Here is a 22,972-nt window from a genome sequence, read left to right on the forward strand (position 1 = left end):
GTAAGAAAGTATATTTTTATACTTTGTTTATAGCATAGTATAACCTCCTTGTGTGCTACTGCATGTCAAGAATATTATCAGTAGCAAGCATTCAGAATTGTTTAATAACTGACAGTGGTTTACAATGCAATTCACTGTTTTTATTATCTAACTTGTATTCTTTAACATCTTAGCATATGAGTCAAAATAATATGATTATTTAGTTTTAGACAGGAAGAAAGTAACCTGGACAGTTCTTAGTATTTTCAGAACTCCTGCAGCATCAGCAAAGTGCTCATGACTCTAAGTTGTTTCAAGCAGGTTTTCATGATAAGGGCTTGAAAATTAACAGTCCATCACTTACAATTCATACAAAAATGCTCACAAGTGAATCCAAGCCACCTCCACACACACATCAATCTTTCAAATCTGTTCAAACCACCAAAAAAAAAAAAAAAAAAACAGCAAAGAAAATCTCAAAGTATCCCAATCACTAAAAAGCCATTGCACTCAAATAACATTAAACGATCACCAAGCACTATTTGTATGAGATGTTTCATATAAAGCAAACTGTAATTTTTAAAGGAGACATACCATATAAACTTGCATTAAAAAATAACAGTTATGTGTGATGCAGGTTTAACTTGTAAAAGTGTGAATGGTATTATAATTATTTGATAACATTCCAATAATAACTTTTATATATGTAAGAAAATATATTTTTTATGCTTTGTTTATAACATAGCTACTGAATGTCAAGTATGGCACACTACTGGACCCAGAGTGTAACTTAACATGCCTCTTTAGTGTCATTGTGTCTTGTATTATATTTAATAGTACATTACTCAGCTAAGCCAAGATATCAGAAGGTGTGCCACCTAACATAATTTTCATCATAATAATGATTAACTTTAAATAAGATGAAAAATTTTACCTTTTAAATTCTACTATAATATACTGTCTCCCTCTTCTTTTTCAGCAATCCCATAAATCCTGATGTTATTCCTTCTAGACCTGTTCTCTAAGTCTTCTTATTTATCCTGGAATAAGTTGTTTTGTTTCAGAAGACATTCAGTGTTATTATCATTTTCAAGTAATCTTCCATCAAAATCAGACACTGCCTCTTTTATACATATATAGGTTTGTGATGATTGTTGTTTAAGAGATTCACTCAGCATTTCAACTTGTTTTTTATATTCTTCTTTAAAATTGTCCATTTTGCTTTCAAATTTACAGATACCTCACTGATGTTACTTAGTATAGCCAGTATGTCTTTTTTCATAGTACTGTCCTGTACACTGGGCTTAGAGTGGCTCATTCTGAGAAAATTAGTTCTTTCTAGTTTTCTTGATAGGAAAAAGCTATTAAAAAAGTTTCAGTTATTTTTGTAGTAAATCTGTCAGCAGATGTTCAACTATAAATCCATCAAGTTTTGAAACGCTCTATTTGAGTTTTTTTAAGTACAAATTCTGTCAGAGATGTTAAAATGAACCAGAGCTAAAAAAAAAAAAAAAAAAAAAAAAAAGTGCTGTTGACTGATCAACATTTTGGCCATAACCCAACCCTGAATTGTGCTTATGCTCTGATCAACTTCCAGGTCATCATCCTAGTTTTTTTCTGTCTATAGAGAAATCTCTAGTCACTGCTTTCAGCAGATTTGGGCCACCAGTTATTTATGTTGTGGGCTCTTTCACTGAAGATGACTTTTCAATCTTTGAATCAACACCAATGTCCTTTCCTTATTAGGAGGAAGTCTACCTGAGCTGCATGTTGGTCACTCTTGTATATGATTGTTAATGTAAGGTCCTTACTCTAACAACAAGCACAGAAAAATCAAAATTTGCTATCTGTGAAGTGTTAAATTTATGACCTCACAAAAGCCTTGTATTGTGTAAGTCAAAAGTACAGTTGTGTACACTTACCATAAATGTAGATGCTCGAGTGTATTCACTGGTGCAGTCCTCACATAAGGGTTATCTGGCTCCCTGTAGCCCTCAGTCGGCCCAAATACCAGAGTCCTTGGTATATGACATCTGCTGCCGCCGGTTGTAAAACCGATGTCAGAACGTCAGGTACAAAGGGAGGCAGCCGACGCCATTTCCTCAGTTTTTCTTGCCTTAACTGTCAGGAGGCCCCAAAAGAAGGCTAACCCAGGAAGGTAGCACCCTGGACACATGTCATCCAAAAAATAAAAATGTATATAGTCTGTGCCTTAGGAAAAAGGGAGAATGGAGGGTGGGAAAACAGGACTGCAACAGTGAATACACTCGAACATCTACATTTATGGTAAGTGTACACAACTGTACTATGTTCTTCGTGTTTCACTGTTGCAGTCCTCATATATAGGTTGATTCCCAAAGCCCAGGGAAAAGACAAAGGGTGGAGGAAGGATCACAGATTAAGGGTTGGTAAGAAGGCCCTGCAAACTGCAGAGAATTTAGAAAACAAAGGTAGATTGTAATGCTTTGTGAAAGTATGGACAGAAGACCAAGTAGCTGATTCTAGAATGTCCTTAGTAGGCACACATCTCAGAAATGCTGCATAGTTAGAGGCTGCTCTAGTAGAATGGGTCCTAATACCCTGAGGGGGAACCTCCCCATGCTGCAGGTAAAAGTGAATACAATGAGCAATCTATTTGGAGATGGTTTGTTTTCAAATAGCTTTACCCTGAGCCCCAGGAGCAAAATTGTTAATGTAACTAATATCTACATCCAACCCTATGCTTATTGCCTATCATCCTCCAGGACATTTTTCTTTAACCTCCTAGTTGCTTAATTGAAGGACTACCTACTTGACTGCATTTTATCAGCTGTCTGGAAATTCAACCCTTTTGTATGTAAATCAAATTTATCTTTGTACTTTATTTGTATTTTTTACTTGCATCATCATTATGTGTTGTAACATTGTATTGTGGAGCTTTTCTCCCCGGGCCTCCACTGAAAACGGGCTCTTGAGCCCAGTGGACCTCCCCGGTCACCAAACTGGAATAAATAAATAAATAAACAAATAAATAAATAATAAATAAATAAAACTAACCAATAACTGTTCAGATTTGGATTTAGTCCTGTCTAAGTAAAGTCTCAGCTGTCTATGCACATCAAGAGAGTGCAGAATCCTTTCCCCTTTATTTTGGGGATTGTTGAAAAATGTAGGCAGGTGAATAGACTGGTTAAGGGTTAAACTGGAAACTACCTTAGGCATGAAGGAGGGATTAGTTCTCAGAGAAACTCGATCTGAGTGAAAAATAATGAAAGGTTTTATGTCATTAAGGCTTGCAGCTCAGATACCCTTCTAGCTGAAGTAACAGCTAAAAAGAAAGCAATCATCCAGGATAGAAACTTCAAATCCGCAGAGGCAGCTGGTTCAAAGGGAGGCAGATTTTCCAGGACATAATTAAGATCTCAAGCAGGAGTAGGAGCTCTTCTGGGAGGTCTAATATTACTATCTCCCCTCAGGAACTGCTTCATCAGGGGGGTGAGGAAAAAATGGGTTGCTCAAAAGAACAATGAGCTGAAATTGCTGAAGCATAAATTTTGATTGAAGAAAAGGAAAGTCCACCATTAAGCAATCCTGCTAGGTAGTCAAGAATGAGTGAAAGAGAAGGATGAGAAGAGTCTTCTCCTTTAGCCAGCATCCAAGAGCAAAATCTCTTCCATTTATCTGCACAGGATTTTCTGGTGTTAGGCCTCCTGGCCTCATGAAGAACTTCATCCACCTGCTGGGAAAGATTTAAAGTGTTAGCCAGGCAGTTAAATGCAGAGTTTGAAGAGGAGGATGAAGGAACTTCCCCCTCCATGAACCAACAGATCTGGTACCAGGGGAAGATACCAAGGCTGAACCTGGGAAAGGCTGTGAAGGAGGGGATACCAATGCTGCCTGGGCCAATCCGGTGCTATCAGAATAGCCTTTGGTTTTTTGTCCCTTATCTTTAGCAGCACTCTGGGAAGAAGAGGCAGAGGAAGGAATGCATAAATTGAGAGATGTGTCCATGGGAAGGACAACGCGTCCACCCTCCCAGCTTTGTTGTGAAACTCCCTGGTGCAGAAGGTTGGAAGGAGATGACTGGTGTGAGAGGAGAAAAGATCCACTTGTGGGGTGCCCCAATGATGAGTGATGTGATGGAAAATGTCCCTGTTCAGTTGCCACTCGTGAGAATCCAGAACATGTCTGCTCAAATGATCCGCCAAGGAGTTTAGCCTCCCTGGAAGATACTGGGCTGTTAGATGTATGCCCATGGATGCTGCTATGGACCATAGTCTCATGCTTTGTCTGCACAAGGGGTAAGAGTGAGTCCCCCCTTGCTTGTTGATGTACCACATGACTGTGGTATTGTCTGCCCTGATCAGCAGAGTCCCAGGGTAGAGTAGGTCCTTGAAAGCCAGCAAGGCCTGCTGCACTGCCATCAATTCTTTTAAGTTTATGTGCAGATGAATCTGTTGGGTGCTCCAAGTCCCCTGTATGCCCCTGCCTTCCAGATGAGCCCCCCACCATGCAACATCTAAGGCATCTGTGGTGAGAGTCTGGTTGGCAGGCAGTGGGCGGAAAGGCAGACCCTTGTTCTGACAACAGGCTGTCGCCCACCAGAGGAACTCCATTTGTAGACAGGGAATCAGGGGAAGAATCAAGTCTAAGTCCTGTGTGTGTTGGCACCAAAGGTTCTTGAGGTACCATTGAAGTTTACTCATATGCAGCCTTGCATATGGGATCATCAAAATACATGAAGCCATGAACCCCAGTGCTTGCAGGAATTGCTTTGCAGAGAGCTGGGTCATGCTTGCCAAGTTCATGAAGTAAGCCGAAAGATCTTCTTGCTTCTGTTGAGGGAGGAATACCATCTGGGTGGCTGTATTCAGAATCGCTCCCAGGAAAACAATCTCCCTTGTAGGAACCAACTTTGACTTCTTTTCGTTGACAGTGTAACCCAAACAGGTGAGAGTGTTCTTCACAAAATCTAAATCCTTTTCTAGTTGTTCTGGGGAGTTCGCTTGAATGAGACAGTCGTCCAGGTAAGGATAAATTTGAATGTTTCTCTGCTCGCAAAAAGCAATGGCTGGAGCCAGGCACTTGGTAAAAACTCTGGGAGCAGTAGATAAGCCAAAGGGCAGTGCAGAGAATTGAAAGTGTTGCTCCCCAGCCCTGAAGCGAAGGAACTGCCTGCAACTTTCCCTTATTGGAATGTGGAGATAAGCCTCGAGATCCAAAGTTACCAGCCATGAATCCTTGCCCAACATTGGTAGTAACTGTTGAAGGGTGAGCATCTTGACTTTGGGAATCATCAGAAAAGTGTTTAGAATAGACAGATCCAGAATAGGGCGCCAGGTGCCCCCTTTCTTGGGTACCAGAAAAAGTCTTGAATAAAAACCTAGGCATGCCTGATTTGCAGGAACTGGCTCTATAGCCCCCATAATCAGTAAAGAAGAAGTTTGAATTTCTACCTCTGCCCTGAGAGTTCTGGGTATGTCTGGGTACCCTTATAAAACAGGGAAGGTGTGAAAGTAAAACTTGTAACCTTGGTTTACCATATTGAACACCCATTTGTTGTCTGTGATGGCTAACCTTCATCTCAAAGGAAACCCAGGGCCCGCAGAGGTAGGCACAAGAAGGCTGGAGTCATTGAGAATATTTGCTTTGGGAAGCTGACTTAGAACTCCCCAGTTTAGCAGAAGAAGAATGCCATTGCTTAGCCCTTTGAGGGGCAGAAGGCTGCCCTCTGGAAGATCTGAAACCCCTGGACCTAGAGTGACCCTGCTTGCCAGGATCAGGGAATGACCAATTCTTGGAAGGATAATGCCTACTAAACCGAGAAGGTTGAACCTGAAGGAAATCTTTTACAGCTTGCATAGATTTTGCCTTATCCTCCAACTTCTTCAGTACCTCCTCAGCCTTATTACCAAAAAGATTGTCCTCATGCAAAGGAACATCCAACAATTTAGACTCAACAGGTTCAGAAAGAGGCTGCTCCCTGAGCCAAGCATGCCTTCTAATTACAGAACCAGTGGCTGCTGCTCTACAAGAAGCCTCCAAAGTGTCAAAACCACAATGAAGTGAATGCTTATTAACTAAAGTGGCAGAATTCAGTAAGTCTTGTAAATCTTTGTTCTCCATCATGGAAGGAATATCTCCAAGTTTAGCCTTAATAGCCTCCAAAGTATGCTGCTGATACTTAAGAATGTGAAAAAGACAATTCATGGATCTAATGGCAAGAGTTGCAGAGGTATAGACTTTTTTACCCCACCTGTCCAAGGCCCTAGACTCCTTATCAGAAGGCACAGGGTTTTTAGCAAGAGTAGCCTTAATACCCTTGGGGCCTTGAGAAATAATTTCTGGATCAGTAGTAGGGTTTTTAAAAATGAATTGATGAGATTCATGAACCCTATAATACCTATCTGGTTTTCTGGGGGCAGGAGGAACAGAATTAGGAGTTAAAGAATTTTCCATAAAAACATCATCCACAACTTCTAAAACTGGAGGTATAGCCAGAGGCTTATGCTGAGGCAAATCCAAAAATTCCCTGATTCTTTTCTTAGACTGTGGAAAATCTTGACATTCCCATTTAAAATGCTCCCTAAGGGTATTCAAAGTATCCCCAAAGGAAAAATCTTCTGGAGGGGAGGCAGAAGGGACAGAGTCCTCAGCATCAGACTCCTCAAAGCCAGAAAAAAGTTGAGAATGTCCTTCTTCACCAGCAGACATACTGGAAATCTCAGAATCTGAGACAGACAAAACATCAGGAGATAATTCCCTAGCCTTCTTTGAAGGGGGGGTGACAGCCCCTAATCAGGGAAAGAAGATCACCAGCCATCTTTACCAACTGGGACTGAGGCACAGGAGGGGAGGCTGACGCCTGCTTGTGAGAAGGTTTGCGGCTGGAAGGTTTACTAGCAATCCGGAGGGACTTGAGAGGCCTAGCAACTGCAGAAGTCTGAACTAAGGTAGTCGGTCTGGTTCTGGTCTCATGTCGAAAAGAAGAGGCGTCAGAAGCCGGTGCCTACAAAGTGGCTCTGGACCCATCTGAGGCAGTGACAGGTGGAGGGTCTGAAGATGAAATAGCAGCCTGCGGCATGGAGGACTCCGTAAAGGTCTTGGCAGAGGCTTGCGACTGAAAATCTGCAGAGTGCAGGGGCTGCGAAAGCGCCTCACTGACTACCGCTGTGTTGACGACCAATTTCACTGGTGCATCATCGGCAGATTTAATCCTAAGCCTGTTGTGGTCCTTGTCTTTGCGTTTCCAAGGTATATCCAAAGTCAGGAGACCAGAAGACGCCATACCGACAAACTTAGGCCAGACTCCGTAATGCTTATACAACATCTTAGCTCTACGGCGTATGGTACGTAGGTTAAGGGAAACACAGAGATCGCAGTTAGGGACGTCATGCTGAAGGCCCAAATAAGTTATACAAAATGAATGGAAATCATGGTGCGGAGTCTGTTTTCCACAGGCAAGACAGTTATTAACTTTATCTGACATTCGTTAAAGCAAGAAAAGAGGATCCACAATGAGGTACTTATCTGAAGGCATCTTCAGCTTGGTAGTCGGAAAGGAAAATGAAGGTAAACGGCCAACCGGCACTAGTGCGAATTGCATCTGCTTTGGGCTCAGTGGCAAGAAAGACTGAGGAAATGGCGTTGGCTGCCTCCCTTTATACCAGACGTTTTGACATCAGTTTTACAACCGGCAGCAGCAGACGTCATATACCAAGGACTCTGGTATTCGGGCTGACTGAGGGCTACCGGGAGCCAGATAACCCTTATGTGAAGACTGCAACAGTGAAACACGAAGAACATCATTGTAATATATCTACTGCAAACATTCCCTCCCCTTTTCTTAGCAAGTGGCCTCCACCTTTCCTACACACACGCTCAGATTCGTACAGACATTCCCTCTTTTTAAAACGAGAACTTTTCATAGAGGTATTTATCAAAACAATATTTTCAATCATGCTAAACTGATTTTCCTTTCCATATGTGATTTGTGAAACATACGTCCTAACACCTGTATATGGTATTTTATCTAGCAGGACTGTAGGTCCCCTAATAACAATCAGTGAGATCTTGAAGATGAGACAATCTGATCCAGCATGAAGAAAAACATCTCCATACTCCCTTAAATTTAGGTATCCTAAGGCCGTACTCTCATCCGGTATTTTTGTTCATTGCAGGTACAGCAGTATTTGATGTTCATCATCTCTGCAAACGTGAGCACCACTTCCTTTCATAACTGAATCCTTAATTACTAATATATCATTTCTAATCTGAAGAATTGCCCACCTCTAAATCAATAAAGTCTGCTCTTTCATTTGTTACAAAGAATGATATCCAGATCCATTAGTCTTCTTAATCTCATTATTTCACCACTTATACCATTCGCAAACAGTTCTCTTCTAGCTGTCTTTGTACTTCTACAGCCTGAGAAAAGTTGTCAGCCTCAGTCTTTCACCTATTTTTTCTTACAGAGATGTTTTTTAATCCCTCCAACTTAAATTTAGATTTTTTTTAACCTGCCACTTGCATCATTTTCTATACATTGAAATAAAGATGTACATTTCTGTAGACTGAATGTTTGGTCAATCAACGATGTTATTAATTCCCTGTAATCTAGGCATTACATATCAAAGTAGTGTAGTTTTGTTTAGTATATTTTCTGTTAGCATTAAATGCATTAGTGAATTTATTTTTCTTCCTAGTTATTTGTTGTGACAGTCTCCCTTGCTTTTATTTTTGTTACTGTTGGGAGATCTTCACTAGCAGAGGGCACTTCATTTTCTAAATGTATTCTGTTTTCAGTTTGCCCTATATTATTTATCTCATCCGCTCTTTCATGAATATATGTAACAATAATTTTCCAAGCTGTACCAACTGCACAAATACAATCATCCACAGCAAATCTAGATTTACAATGAATAACAGTAATCAAATCATTAAATTTTAACATGAAGAATACAAGTTTCCTGTGTTATTACTTTACATACATAGGTTATTAGTAGAGTAGACAAAATATGCATTAGCAAATTGTTAATAGGATAATCATTTAAAGAATTGGCTAGTTCTACAACATTTGGTCTTCCGTACCACACACGTACACTCGAACCTAAGGCCAATGTAGTGTATGCAATCCACCTACTATACATCTTTGGAATGTGAGAGGAAACGGAGCACCAGAGAACATAAAAAAGAACACAAGGAGGATATACAGACTCTACATAGAAGGCACCCCAGCCGAGGATTGAACAGGCGAGCCTCTTGCTATGAGGAGACAACACTACCCACCATGCCACAGTATACACACCAGTAAACTAAGCCCATCTTGTAGAAAGGGAAGTTCTTCATAAAGCACTTATTCTGACCTACTGCACCAGTCATGCACATCAACATCACTCTAAGGTGTATAATCACATAGCTTGTTCTTACATCACTCTAAGGTGTATAATCACATAGCTTGTTCTTACATCACTCTAAGGTGTATAATCACATAGCTTGTTCTTACATCACTCTAAGGTGTATAATCACACAGCTTGTTCTTACATCACTCTAAGGTGTATAATCACACAGCTTGTTCTTACAACTGCTGATGGTCGCTGCTCATGTTATAACTAGCTAAGCTCTTTGGAAGGGCTACACTGCACCTACCAACACCCTGCCCGTTTCCTCTGATAAACAGAAAAATCAGAGGTAAAAAGAAATTCAGAAATAAAGTACAAATTAAATAAAGCTTTGCCTACTGAACAGTTGTACAGGAAAGACATAATGACAGATAACATGAAATAGGTTATCTCACATCATTTCTATATGTCCTAAAAGGCTACAAATGATCTTCTCCTGTTTAAAACTGTATTCGTTCATAAAACTAGAAACAACACAAATACCCACTCTATGGACCTAAAGCTACACTGTAATAGAAACAGGACATGTTAGTGAGGGCACATATCTCTCCCAAAGGCTACCCTACCTTTAAAACAAGCTACTATTCCATGTTAAAATAGCATTCTCACTCTCTTTAAAGATAACCTTGACAAATGGATGGGCAACTATAAATTCATCCTGAATTTAGCCACACACTGCATTATGCAGAGGATGAATAGGAAAACTGTAGTAGCAAGGCTCTTAATGGTCTTGTAGATCAGGTGTTTAGTATAAACCCAAGAACCCATAAAAGAATATATTTTTATGAAATTAATGAGTACAGATGTGTTCTTTAAACTATACATAGTAGTCTCATTAATTATTAGTAGGAGTTGAGGCTACACAAATTATTTATTTTATGCTCTAATTATCTGTTCAATCCAATTCATGCCTATGGATGGATCAGAGGTCATCCTTGTACTTAAAGGGTGCAAGGAAGAGAGACTAACACTGGAAAGGATACCAGTCCACCCCAGGATGCAAACATACACACTCACTCATACACAACATGCATACATACAGAAAGGTAAGAGGAATGCCAAATGACATACAGCTTATCTTTGGAATGAGTGGAAAACTGCAGCACCTATCAGACATTTATAATGGCACAGAGAGAATGTAGAGACTACACAAGGAGGAGAGCATAAGACAGATGAATCTTGCTGTGCGGTACAAAGTTAGTCTTCAGCTCTTTATAGAGCCAAAAAGGGGAAGGAAATCTGTAATTTATAAGCAGCACTGGTTCTTCACTGCTAACATCTAGCTTTTGACTTCAGGGTGAGCAGGTCTGACTTCAGGAAAATACTATATACAGTTAAAATGTAAAACACTAAAGATAGCAAATGTAATATCGTTTTTTTTAATTATGCAGCTTTTTGCATTACTTTTGTATTGCCACATCTTGGCAGGGGACTGTCACTTTGTAGCCATACAGAATCAGTTCTTAGATGAAGATGTCTTGGGATCTACATCATTAAGATTTCCAGGCAAAGAAAATGTAAACATCACACACTCACCCTACCTATGGTCAGGTATGTAGTACTTGAGTTTCAGCTTGTAGATCCCATTTGGATAAGCTGCAACTCGCCCGTTGCTAGAACAACTATCGCAAGCACTTGTTGATTCACTATTCATTTGACTTTTTTTTTGTTTTCTCCACACTGGTGTGACTATGAAGATAGTGTGCGCATATGTGATTGTGTACACGTAAAGCATACAGGAGCATGATCCAATTTATTTTCATACAGATTAAGCTTTGACGAGCTGGATTCATCTGGTTACACCGTCATGCAGATGTAACTCAGTAATTTATAGCATTACTGGTTTACACATATTAAATACCACACATTTCTGTATTTGTAATCTATAATGGACTGCAGTATACATTTATCAGTTGCAGTGAAGAAACATTGTTAAAATCACCCACTGTACAACTTAAAAATTTTCCAAAGTACAATCACAACAAAATAGTAATACTTTATACTCAGAAACTATCTTATTAGTATCCAATCTGTACTTCAAAATTATCTACATATAAAGTGTGTATAAAAATAAATAGCAGCATATACACTGTGCCTACACTTTACTAACTAGTTGAATTGTCTTGAATTTAACCTTGTTTGTTTGGAGTTCTAGTTTTAAAACCAGAAAGCATATGTCACGCACAATGTATATAAGTTATTTGCATTCAAAAACTAAGACAACTTAGCTTTGTGAATAGCAATTTACAGTTTGAAAGCTTTTTTATTATGCCATTGTCTTTTTTTATCTTTCTTATAGTAAGACTATGTAACTGTTAACTGCATAAGTCTCACTGACCATGGTTGTAGCTTGAAAGGATCTTTGGACCTGTTCACCCAGCTGGTTAACAATCCAATAAATAAAATAAAATACTGTTAATTCAATCATAAATGCTGCAACTTACCACATATTTTACATCAGGATCTTCTACAATCCTAGCAGATGGGATTTCAAAGAGGAGTTTGACTGGCTTTTTTGAACATTTAACATTTCTCCAGTATTCCTGAAGTTCTCTAGTTGTCATTGAAGAGCTGGAGGTTGGACTGTTGCAATTGTCTGTAAAACACAAAACATGGATTTGAGTCTCAGGACTTTTTCCAAGTAAGAAGTGTTGTCACTTTTTCCTGTTCTTGTCATAAAGCACATAGTTTTGCATTTAAGCATGCCTTGCTACACACTATCTGTAAAAAGGAGCTATTTGAAGTGTTCCAATTCTGTAGTTTGAGAAGATCGCACTTCTGAATGCCAAGTACAACAACTGCTTCTCTGAATGCTATGGAGCTGCAAAGAACTGTGATTTTCTTTTGCAGGCTTCTCTTTTTCAGAGTTATACACATGCACATACTTAAACTAATATTACTGTGGTATGCACGCTTGAGGAAAGCAAATATACACATGAGAAAGAAATATGTGTATCAGGTGAAATTTGAAGCAATGCATAGAATACTCTTCAAAATGGGCTTGACCGGGCTATCATCTATATCACCCAAGCAATAGGACCACAAAAGTTGTCTTGGGACACCCATTCATAAATCTACTTAGTGGATGCCATTTGTTGAAAAGAAAAGTTTCTGAAATAGAATTTGCCATAAGAAAGAACTTCAAAACTTAATGTCAAATATCCACGAAATATGTCAGAAAATAGGTAATCTTGATGCTAAAATGAATTCTATAAAATAAGACTGTAGTAAACACATAACTCTTCTCAAAGACGTGGTCCAACAGTAAAATGCCAAAGTTAATCAAACAGAATTAGGTTTGAATGATTTTGAGGGAAACTGAGGAAGAGACACAGAGATTCTTCTTAGACAAAATAACTGGCTGTCAGAAAAATGTGATTCAGAGAACAGAGAGAGGAGGAATAACATAGGGATACATGAAGTACCCGAGATGCTAGAGGGTAAAAATATAATATCCTTCCTTTTCTTGTGGATCCCTAAAAAATGAAATCACCCAGAGTCACTTATCCATGGCACAGAAAGAGCTTACAGATCATGAAAGCAAAAAAGACACCACTGAGATTTAGACTAGTTCATTTAATTTCCAGGTTTGACAAACTGTCCTCCCAAAGTGGGCAATAATACAGTCAGATTTGATAACAAATGCTCGAGTTATAGGAAAAAGAAAAACATACCATCTACCAAAAATTGCTGAAATATAACATAAAAGTCTGTCTTCTCTTTCCTGTAAGAATTAAGATTTTCCTTCAAGATGGACCAAAAGTATTTGGTTTTTTGAAAGAAGTGGTAAAACATCTTCAATTAAATATTATTGTGAAAACTAATGAATCAATGGACCAGACTGGAATGAGTTTAAAAAGACAAGTTGAAAGAAAGAACAAAAAGTCTGTTGCCTCAACCAAAAAATAAAATGGCAAAGAAAAGTAATTTTTTCATATTTTATTATCATCATCATTGTTATTATTTCACATTGGTTGTGTCCCTTACAGTGTAAACATAGCCACTATAAGAGTTCATAACTTTATAAGTTGTGTACCAACATTAAGGCCATATGGCTATGTATTAACAGTGACTCCAAAATGTATTGATCAAACACTTGCAGACTGCAAATCTAGTCATCTCTTAAAGGATTCTAAGTTCTTACTTCCTTCTGATTTGAAGTGGTAATTGTTTCCATATTATACAATAACTGGGTATTAACATTCAAAAATGAGCACGCTGATTGGTCATCCCAACTTCTGTGCCCACTGTAAATCGAGCATATACCAATGGAAAAAAGTCCAGTCGCCAGGACTTTTTTCTATGAATACATGCTACAAAAATTCTACTTGTCTTTATTTTTTTTTTGAAAAAAAAAAAACTTACAAAAAACAGACACTTCAAAAGACTGAGAGAGAGAGAGAGATGGGACAGAGAAAAATACAAGGATAATCATGTATGTTATGCAACACCAGAGAAATGCACCCTATTATCCTTATATCTTCTCTGTCTCATCTCTCCCATGTTTGAAGTCTCTGAATTAATTTTTTAATTAAAAACAAAAACAAAAAAGCAATAGAGTTCTTCCTTTTTCCATTGCTTCCTTTACACAGCACTGGTGTACTGCATAAACGTGAGAACGTAAGTCCCATACGCGTGCACAGTGCATCAAGAAAGCCCCATGATATCAGGGAAAAAAGCATAAGGGTAGCGCAGCACCATTATACAAGGACAAACCAGACCAACAATGGGTAAATCCAGCATTACCCACACCTAGCCATGGGTTATTGCTATAATACCACCTATCTTTGAGTTAAGTAAAAGTGACATAACTGTTCTCATAGTACCTAAGTCCAACTTCTTAGCCTGATGTCTTCAACGACAACTATACATTTTTATGTCCAAAATAACTTGTAAACTACAATCATAGAACAAGTTTGTAGGCAAATATTAATTTACCATGTTTATAATGGTAAGGAAAAGGTTATATATTGAGGCATTTGCATCTACTATTGTAAAAATAATCTTTGTGAAGGAAAATCCTCTTGGTGAATTTTCTTTGTACTCTCGCAAGAGGATTTAGCAGGCCTGCATTGTAGATACAAAACATGTAATTGTACTCTACGATTTGTCAAATATATGGTTTGTACAATAACTTAAGGCAGCTCTCATTTCATATGCTAAGATTTTTAAACATGTATCCCCCTTGATGCATAGATTTAGTACTTATTTGCTAAGCATGATTTTCGAAGGAAAGATAAGTGATAATGGTTAGTATCAGGTCTTTATATTGGATTATCTCCTTTAGTGGATATTGTAGTAGGTACACAGGTAAATGAACTCCAGCTTTTCCAAAATACATTACATTTGTCATAACTAAATGGTGCCCTGTTATTGATCTGTCTCATATAAGAATTAAAATGTTCAATATCAGTTTCATTTTGTGCAATGAACCCAGTCATACAATCATCTCTGTACTTATTTATCTATCATATCTTAGCTTGAAGAAGGTATGTAAGTACAGTATTAAAAAAATTGGTAAAAGAACCAAGGCTTATTGAACTCTAGGATAGGAAGAGTCAGAGCTTATGCACTTCGTGGTCATATATTGGATTCTATTGGTCAACCATGACATAATCCATTTTCCCAGAAATATATTAACCTTAGGCTTGATAAAATGTTAGTAGATTATATGGCGAAGAAGGGAGAAGAAGGCTGTGCATGAGTATAAGAAAAGTACTCCAAATGAGAGACCGAGACCCAAGGCCTCGGTAATTCGATCATGAAATGGAATAACATTTTCAACATAGATCTACCGTTTACAAATACACACACTGAGCTACATTAAAAATGAGACATCTGTTTTGTTGTTCTGCAGCATTTCAGTGATGCACCTTTTTAACCATTTGCCCGGAGTGCAGTGAAGTTGATAGGTCTATAGTTGTTGATATCACTTTTATTATTATTTTTAAACATTGGTGTTATAATAGATGTTTTTCATGAGCTAGGAACAGTACCTATTCACAACAGCTTGTTAAATATTAAATATGTCAGTATTAAGTGATTTTTAATTGTTAGTAACTTTATGGAGGGGAACTGAATTAGGCCCCATAAAAGTTGTTTGTTTGTTATACTAGAACATCATTCTATCATCTCCTGAGAAACTGAATATGCTGGTAATTTTAGTCTTGCTGACTGATCTAGCTGAATATAAATTGATTCATTTTTTTAGAGTGGATTATGCACCTGGTTTGAATGTAATGAATAGTGTTAGACCAATGCTGAAATTTAAACAGTATGTGCTCTAGCTTTTCAATAACCCAGTATATGTAATGGTTATGAGTGTATCATATGATTTGTTAGATGAATTCTTATTGGCTTTTATCTATTTAAATGTGGAATTTATATTTTAAGATGTATTGCACTGAAAAAAAAGCATTGGATTGTAAAACTTTCCACATTAAGGTTTTTATTTGATGGTCAAAACTCTCAGTTCTTTTGTTATTCCCTGAGATATAACAGTGAACAGGTCACACAGACAAACCAATTAGCAAAAACTACAAGAAAAACTTAGCCATACTAGAGTTTTCACTGTGGGATATCTTAAACCTCTTGTAATAGAAGTCAATGGGATATGTGCAAATGACCGCTTAAGGAGATCAAGTGTTTCAGCTATATGGCTTCTAAATGTACATACATTTTGTTTAAGTCTTTATGGATTCCTTTGGACCAATAAAGCCAAACCCCACTAGCCGTGGACATACATGTTCCGGCTTTCTTATGATCTCATCAATGAGCATAAGTGGACTGTTTTGCTATACTTCAGAAACACAGGGTCTTTAAACCCAGCTGATGTCTATAACAATTAAGGTGTCTGCAAAATATCCCAACTAATGTCCAAACTAAAAAAAATGAAAAGGTCACACAGACAAGCCAATTAGTAAAAACTACAAGAAAAACCTAGCCAAGCTAGAGTTTTCACTGTGTAATACCTTAAACCTCCTGTAATAGAGGCCCATGAGATATATGCAAATTACCTCTTAAGAACATCAAGTGTTTCAGCTATATGGCATCTGAATGTCCATGACTTTTTTCTTTTTTTCCTTTTTAAGTCTTTATGGATTCCTTCTGGCCAATAAAGCCGAACCCCACTATCTGTAGACATGCATGTTTCAGCCTTATTATGACCTCATTGGCACAGCATAAGTGAACCTTAATGGTTATGGACATCAGCTGGGTTTAAATACCCTGCGTTTCTGAAGTATTGCCAAACAATTCACTTATGCTGTGCTGACAAGGTCATAAGAAGGCCGAAACACACATTTCCACAGCTAGTAGGGTTTGACTTTTTTGGCCTGAAGGAATCCATAAAGACTTAAAAAAGAAAAAAAGTAAAACATTCAGAAGCCATAGAGCTGAAACACTTGATGTACTTAATGGGTCATTTGCATATATCCCATGGGCCTCTGTTACAGGAGGTTTAAGGTATCACACAGTGAAAACTCTAGCTTGACTGGGTTTTTCCTGAAGTTATTACTAACTGAGATATAATAGGACAAGTTAACCTCTCAGGAATTATAATGTTAGTTTATAATCTGTCAAAACTAGATTTAATAGTGAACAGTGTTGTATAGTGTTGACCGAGTGGGTGTGTGATGTGAAAAGACATCATATTTTACAAAGGTTGTTGGCTGTTGAGAGTTCTTGATACTATTAATAATTCACTTATAAAATCTTTTTCTTTTATTATTAGTATCCACAGCAGGCAAAAACCACAGAAACATTTATGTCCACAAAAAAAAAAAAAAAAAGAAAACGAGCAGTTAACCAGACACTTTAATTGAAATTAAAAGTGCACTAAAATACTGAACTAAGCTCTTTTATCTTATTAGTAATTACTAAAGATTTCATCAGAGTTGAAAATTCCTAGAACTCAAATATTTAAATAGCTGGAACTCACCAATGGTAAAACAAACTGTATTAAGGCAAATAAATGATTTAAAGATACAGACTTCACATAACAAAATTTCCCCGAGGATATAATGAGCAGTAAAAACACATATATAAGCACTAAGATACTAAAACATATGTAAGTTAAATATTAGGTGTACATACATCTTGCAATAAAAACACTATATAAATAAACCGTAATATAAAATATATGAAACTTTCTCCTTGTAATAATTTATACTAAACAGTACAAACTGTGTATATGACAATATAATTGAACATCATCCTAAATCAGAATATTCAAATCAACAATATGCAATTCTACCCTAATATTTAATGTGTATTACCAAAATACCCCAAAGGGCATAAAGCCAATCAAAGACACTGGGCTCACTTCTTTAGTAAACAATATAAGATAACACATCATTAATTCCTAGTGGCACCAAGGTATTAAGCCTCATTTTCCATGCTAATTCCTTGACTTCCAATAAAAGTTCTAAGTCACCCTTAAATGGTTCCACAATAACATGGTCAATAATGAAAAATACAGACTTCTTAAAATTTTGACATGAAATGGTGTGTCTAAACAGTGGGTCAGTGACCTTGCCTTTCTTAATTTCATAAAGGTGCTCACTAGCCCTCTAATTCAACTTCCTTTTAGTTTTCTCCACATAGAAACAACTGCATGAGGTACATAAAGCCAAATATACAATATTGGACATATTGCAGTTGCATTTACCAGTGCGTGCAATGGTGCTCCTGAAATTAACAACAGAGAAATAAGGCCCCTCATGTATAAACCTGCAAATTTTGCAGGATCTGCGTAAATGAGCATGCCTTCGTTGAAGGTTGAATGTCAAGCTGGCACCTCTGCTTTAGTGAAAATCTACTGCCAATCATTAGCAGACCGGAGTTCAGCTGTGGCGACCCTTAACCGGGAAAAGCTGAAAGACAAAGACCCTTGGTGTACCCAGTTTTCCAACTGCCAACATCCTTCTCTACCAATGACTTGATATTTCTACCTTTGCTAAATACTATCATAGGGGTTGGCCCTAATAGCTCCTTTAATTCTGGTGGTCAAATAATTTCCCAATTGAATCTAACAGTGCTGATGTATTTTCATATGTCTACACAAAAGGGAATGGTTTTGTCCTCAGGGAAATTTTGTTATGTGAAGTCGGTATCTTTAAATAATTTCTTTGCCTTAAGCAGTTTGTTTTACCATTTGAATTCCAGCTATTTAAGTATCTGTGCATTAAGGAATTTTCAACTCTGATGAAATCTTTAATATGTACTAATCAGACAAAAGCACTTAGTTCAGAATTTATTGTACTTTTAAATTCGATAGCCACAGCAAGTTTATTAACAAAACCTATTTTCTCCATTCTAATTTCCTCTTAAGAGATCTACTATTGTTATTAAAAATGATCACATTTATATTTGTGTGTGTGTGTGTGTGTGTGTGTGTTATAAGAGTTATTGCTGCATACACGCATTTTAAGAGGTGTGGAAAGCCTGATGTGTTTTGTTGCCAGTACAGTTTGTCAAACTATGCAATGGTTGGTATTCATTACATTAACTATTCCATGATTCCAGGGCATTTCCCTTATATTCATGTTTGTGCAAACCTGAAGTTAGTAATTTACAGGCGTTTGGGAGGCAGACTCCCAAGTAATTTTTTTCTTTTTGCAAATGCAACCTATTGATTTACATTTGTGATTACTTTTTTTTGCTGATTTTAGTTGCAATGAATGGTAGTCATCAATGATTTTGATGTTTTGTGTTTGTCTAACTCACTGGCAATTACACACACACACACACACACACACACACACACACACACACACACACACACACACACACACACACACTCACTCATATAAACACTTTTTTGCTAATGAGTAACTCTGGATTCAATGCTTCCAAACAGTAAATCATGTAAAGATTTACTCGTGATTCAATAAACATAGATGTCGGTCGGTTAATTGTACTGATGCTACTTAATCCTATAACTGATTATCTTCCAATTGTATTTTTTATGAACCCTTAATGCTGACATCTGTATTTTTGACTGAAACCTCAGCGAGTTGCAATATGAAAGTCCAAGGGGTAACCAACCTGATTATTAAGTTGTCAATAAAACAAGGGTTGTCAGTCACAACCAGATCGAGAATGTCAGCCCACCTGGTATCTTCAGTGACAATTTGGATCAGTCCTCACTGTAATATGATATAAAAAATTCTTTAATACTTTCATAAGTAATTTTTGTAAAAAGATTTACCCAAGAAATACCAGGGACATTAAAGCTGCCCATTAGTATAATGTCTTTGAATGTTAAGTTAAGACTTAACAGGCAAGATAACACCAGTGTTTAAGTGCATCAATAATGGTACCAAAACATTTTAATCATCACTAATGAGATAAGCAGTTATACATTGATATAAATCCTTTCTAACCTTCTCTAATTGATTCCTATAATTATCATGCAGTATTTTACATACCCTACTAACTATCCCTTTTCAACAGCAATTTCTTTTCTGATTCGACTAAAAACTCTACCAGTAATGGTCTTTTACTTAGGATCCCCATTCCTTTTCTCTTTGGCCTATACTCTTATATCAGTCCTTAATAGGGAAGGCAACCTCTAGCCTGCAGTCCAAAATGTATTATTGGCCTCTTCCCATTCTATTTACCTTTACCTCTCTAATTACTTGTCCCCAATACCTTGGTTCCTTTGCCAATTTTCTCCAGTAATTCCAGCCCCTCTTACATATTCTCTGTATCCCTAATTGCAGTCATCCCTATTGGCACAATCTCTTTTCTTCATTCCCGTCTTGGCTTAGTTCTTAAAATACTTTCTGCAGCTTTACGAATATAATATTATGTATGGTTATTGTTATTCTCCTTACGGATCTGCATCCAAAATCTCACTCTCACCTAATTTCTTGACCCCCCCCTGCCATTTCATTATCATCCCTTTCCAGTTCTAATTATAGATTTCTGCTTGTGCTATGTATAGGAGCCTTATCTGTGTAGCTCTGAAATACCCCTTCAAATCAAGTAATCCCAAACCACCTTGTTTTATTGAAATGATCAACATATCCCACTTGACTCTTGACCTCTTCCCCTCCCAGATAAAATCCTTCAAGTCTTTATTAACTGCTATCCACAACTTTTCCTCTGGTTGATAAATATATTTGACATGTATAAATCCAAAGGAACTAAACATTGTCACTGCTTGTATCTGGCTATCCAAATCCATAAAACAGAACTTTCAATTTCTCAGTTTTTGTATTATCTTTTGTTTACTCTGTTCTCACATATCCTTAGCTGTCAAATCAGAATCCATTTTAATTCATACTCCTAAGTACTTCATTTTATCATGTCCCCATAAGTATGGGTATTGCTGAACCAATTTGTGTGTGGGTAAATTGTTTACAACTATTGCCTTTGTTTTATCTTCATTAATTTTGTATCCTGAAAAAGACATGAAACTTTCTCAGAATGTTTCACAACACTGAAATGTCATTTTCTGGTTCTATCACATATAAAATCATATCATCTGCAAATAAACCCAATTTTTCTTGATTACCATACCAACTATATCCTTGAATTTCTGAGTCCCCCATTTTCTTTACCAATATTTCTAAAGATAACACAGATAACAAAGGGGAAAGAGAACACCCCTGCCTGGTTTCTCTACTCAATCAGAACTTGTCAGAGAAAGGAGGCCCCCCCCCCTCAACTTTAATTTTCACCTCTGAACCCTCATATAGTCTCCTAATCAACCTTGCAATGTTATCAGGGAATGCAAATGCATCTATTGCTCTGCTCATAAAATCCCAGCTTACTCTGGCAAATGTTTTCTCTGCACTAAGACCCACCAGCAACAGTGGTATTTTTTTTTTTTAATTCTGATTCCTGCTGGATCATCATTCTTCTATTAATGTTGTCAAATGTTTGCTTCCCCCTCAAAGAACCACAATGATCCATATCTATCAATTTTGGCAACATTTCTGCCATTCTTTTAGCCATTATAGACATAAACACTTTATAATTATGGTTAAGAATCGAAATGGGCCTATATGAAGCTGGATGTGATGGGTTTCTACCATCTTTAGGCATTACAACCACAGCTTTCTTCCAGGATGGTGGCACTTCTCCACCTTTTAAAATACTGTTAAACAACACCTTTCAGATCTTTATCACATTCTTCCTTCCCAGCTTTCAAGCATCCACAGGAATATCATCTATTAATGTAGACTTTCCTGTAGATTGATTATATGTCACCATTTTTATCTTATCCTCTGCTTTCCTAACTTTTAGTAATTGAGCCTCATCTACCCTAACCTTGGCATATTCAGTTCTTTCACAAACAATTCTATTTGTACTTTTTCTTGTTTTCCACATTTCTCTGTTTTATACAAATTTTTATCAAATTTCAGAAAAATTTCTAGTGCCTCTACGGGATCTCTGGTATTTTCCTTTTTACAGGTTCCCTAAGCTTGGCAATAACCCTTTCTAATTTCTGTTGCCTGAGGTGTTATGCTAAAACTTTTTGTGCTCTGGAGTTATCAAAAAAAAAGTTGCTTAACAACAATCTTTCTAAAGCCATACAATGTATCAAGGTAGTCTCTTATCTTCTCTTTAGCACTTTGCAATTGCAGCTCTTCTTGCTTTGTGAAATTCCTCTTATTTTGTAATACTTTAACCTTTGTCAGTCCCCCTAAATAATTCTTCTTGTTATTACTTCTTAACCATATCTCTTTGTCTTTGATTTCCACCCCATTTTAAACTCCACTTTAATTTTTATCCCACTTCCTAGCTATATGTTCAGAAGAAATGGCTGTCTTCTCCAATAACAGCTGAATAATTCCCACTACCTATTCCGTAAATTTCTCTCATTTTAAAAGATAGGCAGAGAAGCACCAGGAGCACAAGCCACAGTTCAGGTGGCTTGTGTGATGGCCTCCCCCAACCAGCACTTGCCCTAACTGGGGAACATTCAAAGTGGAGAACAAGGGAACTGATGGGGGAGGCTTGGTTGTCAGTATGTATCATGGGAGAAAGCATGTAGAAAAAAATAAATACCTGCCACAACATCATGTAAGAAAATAAATTTTGGCAGCCTTACCATATTCAACAAATGGAAGTTGCTAGTACATATCTCATTACAAAACTCCATCCATTTCAAGGATGTATTTTCAGTATGGACGGCTTCATTAGTAGAGCATAAATTGTATTGTATTTTGAAGCACTGTTTAGGAATAAATTAAATTTTGATACAGGGTAGTTTCTGCTTGTTGTTTTAGCTTATGTATTTCAATTGCACATAATGTTTCATGATATCAAGTACTGTGAAGTACAGCACTATACATATACACAGTACTAGATTATCATGAAACTAATACTACACTAAAACTTAAAATCTGAGTTTTGGCACACTGTAATAGTTGTAAAACTTGCCAAAAATATGAGTTAGACAGCATTCTCCCTCTTGGTCTCTGCATTTGGTACCTCATGCTTCACATTAAGGGGGGACCATTCCTCTCAACTGTACAGATTTTCACAGAATGTCCAGATTTTTGCCTCAAATATTTGGTCTGTTCCTCATAAAATATGTGGTTTTCTGGCAAATCAAAGATCGACCATAGTCACTAAATAATGAACAAATAATGACATAT

At 37.3% G+C, this 22,972-nt stretch overlaps 1 protein-coding gene across 3 annotated transcripts in view; it reads right to left on the reverse strand.

Annotated features, from left to right (window-relative positions):
* The window catches only part of SNX20 (sorting nexin 20), a 168,448-nt gene that overhangs the window by 71,877 nt on the left and 73,599 nt on the right, over window positions 1-22,972 (reverse strand). For all 3 annotated transcript variants that reach the window (XM_044081986.1, XR_006366093.1, XR_006366094.1), the window contains exon 3: window positions 11,804-11,955. In XM_044081986.1, the coding sequence (XP_043937921.1) occupies window positions 11,804-11,955 (152 nt within the window). The remainder of the gene's footprint in view (window positions 1-11,803; window positions 11,956-22,972) is intronic.

This window comes from Protopterus annectens, chromosome 8.part1 (assembly GCF_019279795.1).
Source record: "Protopterus annectens isolate FY-2018-M chromosome 8.part1, PAN1.0, whole genome shotgun sequence".
NCBI lineage: Eukaryota > Metazoa > Chordata > Ceratodontiformes > Protopteridae > Protopterus > Protopterus annectens.